General features: G+C 50.1%; 1 protein-coding gene across 2 annotated transcripts in view; it reads left to right on the forward strand.

Moving 5' to 3' along the window:
- pik3c2b (phosphatidylinositol-4-phosphate 3-kinase, catalytic subunit type 2 beta) overlaps positions 1 to 742 on the forward strand; it is a 55,790-nt gene that overhangs the window by 40,981 nt on the left and 14,067 nt on the right. For both annotated transcript variants that reach the window (XM_046075762.1, XM_046075760.1), the window contains exon 27: positions 533 to 642. In XM_046075762.1, coding sequence (XP_045931718.1) covers positions 533 to 642 — 110 coding nt within the window. The remainder of the gene's footprint in view (positions 1 to 532; positions 643 to 742) is intronic.

Genomic DNA, 742 nt, shown 5'->3' on the forward strand with positions numbered 1-742 from the left:
GAGACACACACACACACACACAGAGACACACACAGAGACACACACACACACACACAGAGACACACACAGAGACACACACACACACACACAGAGACACAGAGACACACACACACACAGAGACACAGAGACACACACACACACACACAGAGACACAGACACACACACAGACACACAGAGACACAGAGACACAGAGACACAGACACACACACAGACACACAGAGACACAGAGACACAGAGACACACAGAGACACACACAGAGACACACACACACACACACACACACACACAGAGACACACACACACACACACAGAGACACACACACACACACACAGAGACACACAGACACACACACAGACACACACAGAGACACAGAGACACACACACACACAGAGACACACACACAGAGACACACACACAGACACACACAGAGACACAGAGACACACACACACACAGAGACACACACACACACACACACAGACATACTCTCTCTGATGTAAACGTCGTGTGTGTCTGTGTGTGTGTGTGTGCAGATGTTGTCCTGTGGGATCCCTGAACTTTCTGACCTGGAGGATCTGAGGTACGTCTACGACGCCCTGAGACCTCACGAGTCTGAGGCCGACGCCACCATGTACTTCACCAGGTACACACACACACACACACACACTTCACCAGGTACGATGGTTTATTACCTTTGTTCAACAGCAGAGGGAAACAGGAAGTCGTCTGTTCTATCTTCACCA

The sequence above is a fragment of the Micropterus dolomieu genome, linkage group LG18 (genome assembly GCF_021292245.1).
Source record: "Micropterus dolomieu isolate WLL.071019.BEF.003 ecotype Adirondacks linkage group LG18, ASM2129224v1, whole genome shotgun sequence".
Taxonomy (NCBI): domain Eukaryota; kingdom Metazoa; phylum Chordata; class Actinopteri; order Centrarchiformes; family Centrarchidae; genus Micropterus; species Micropterus dolomieu.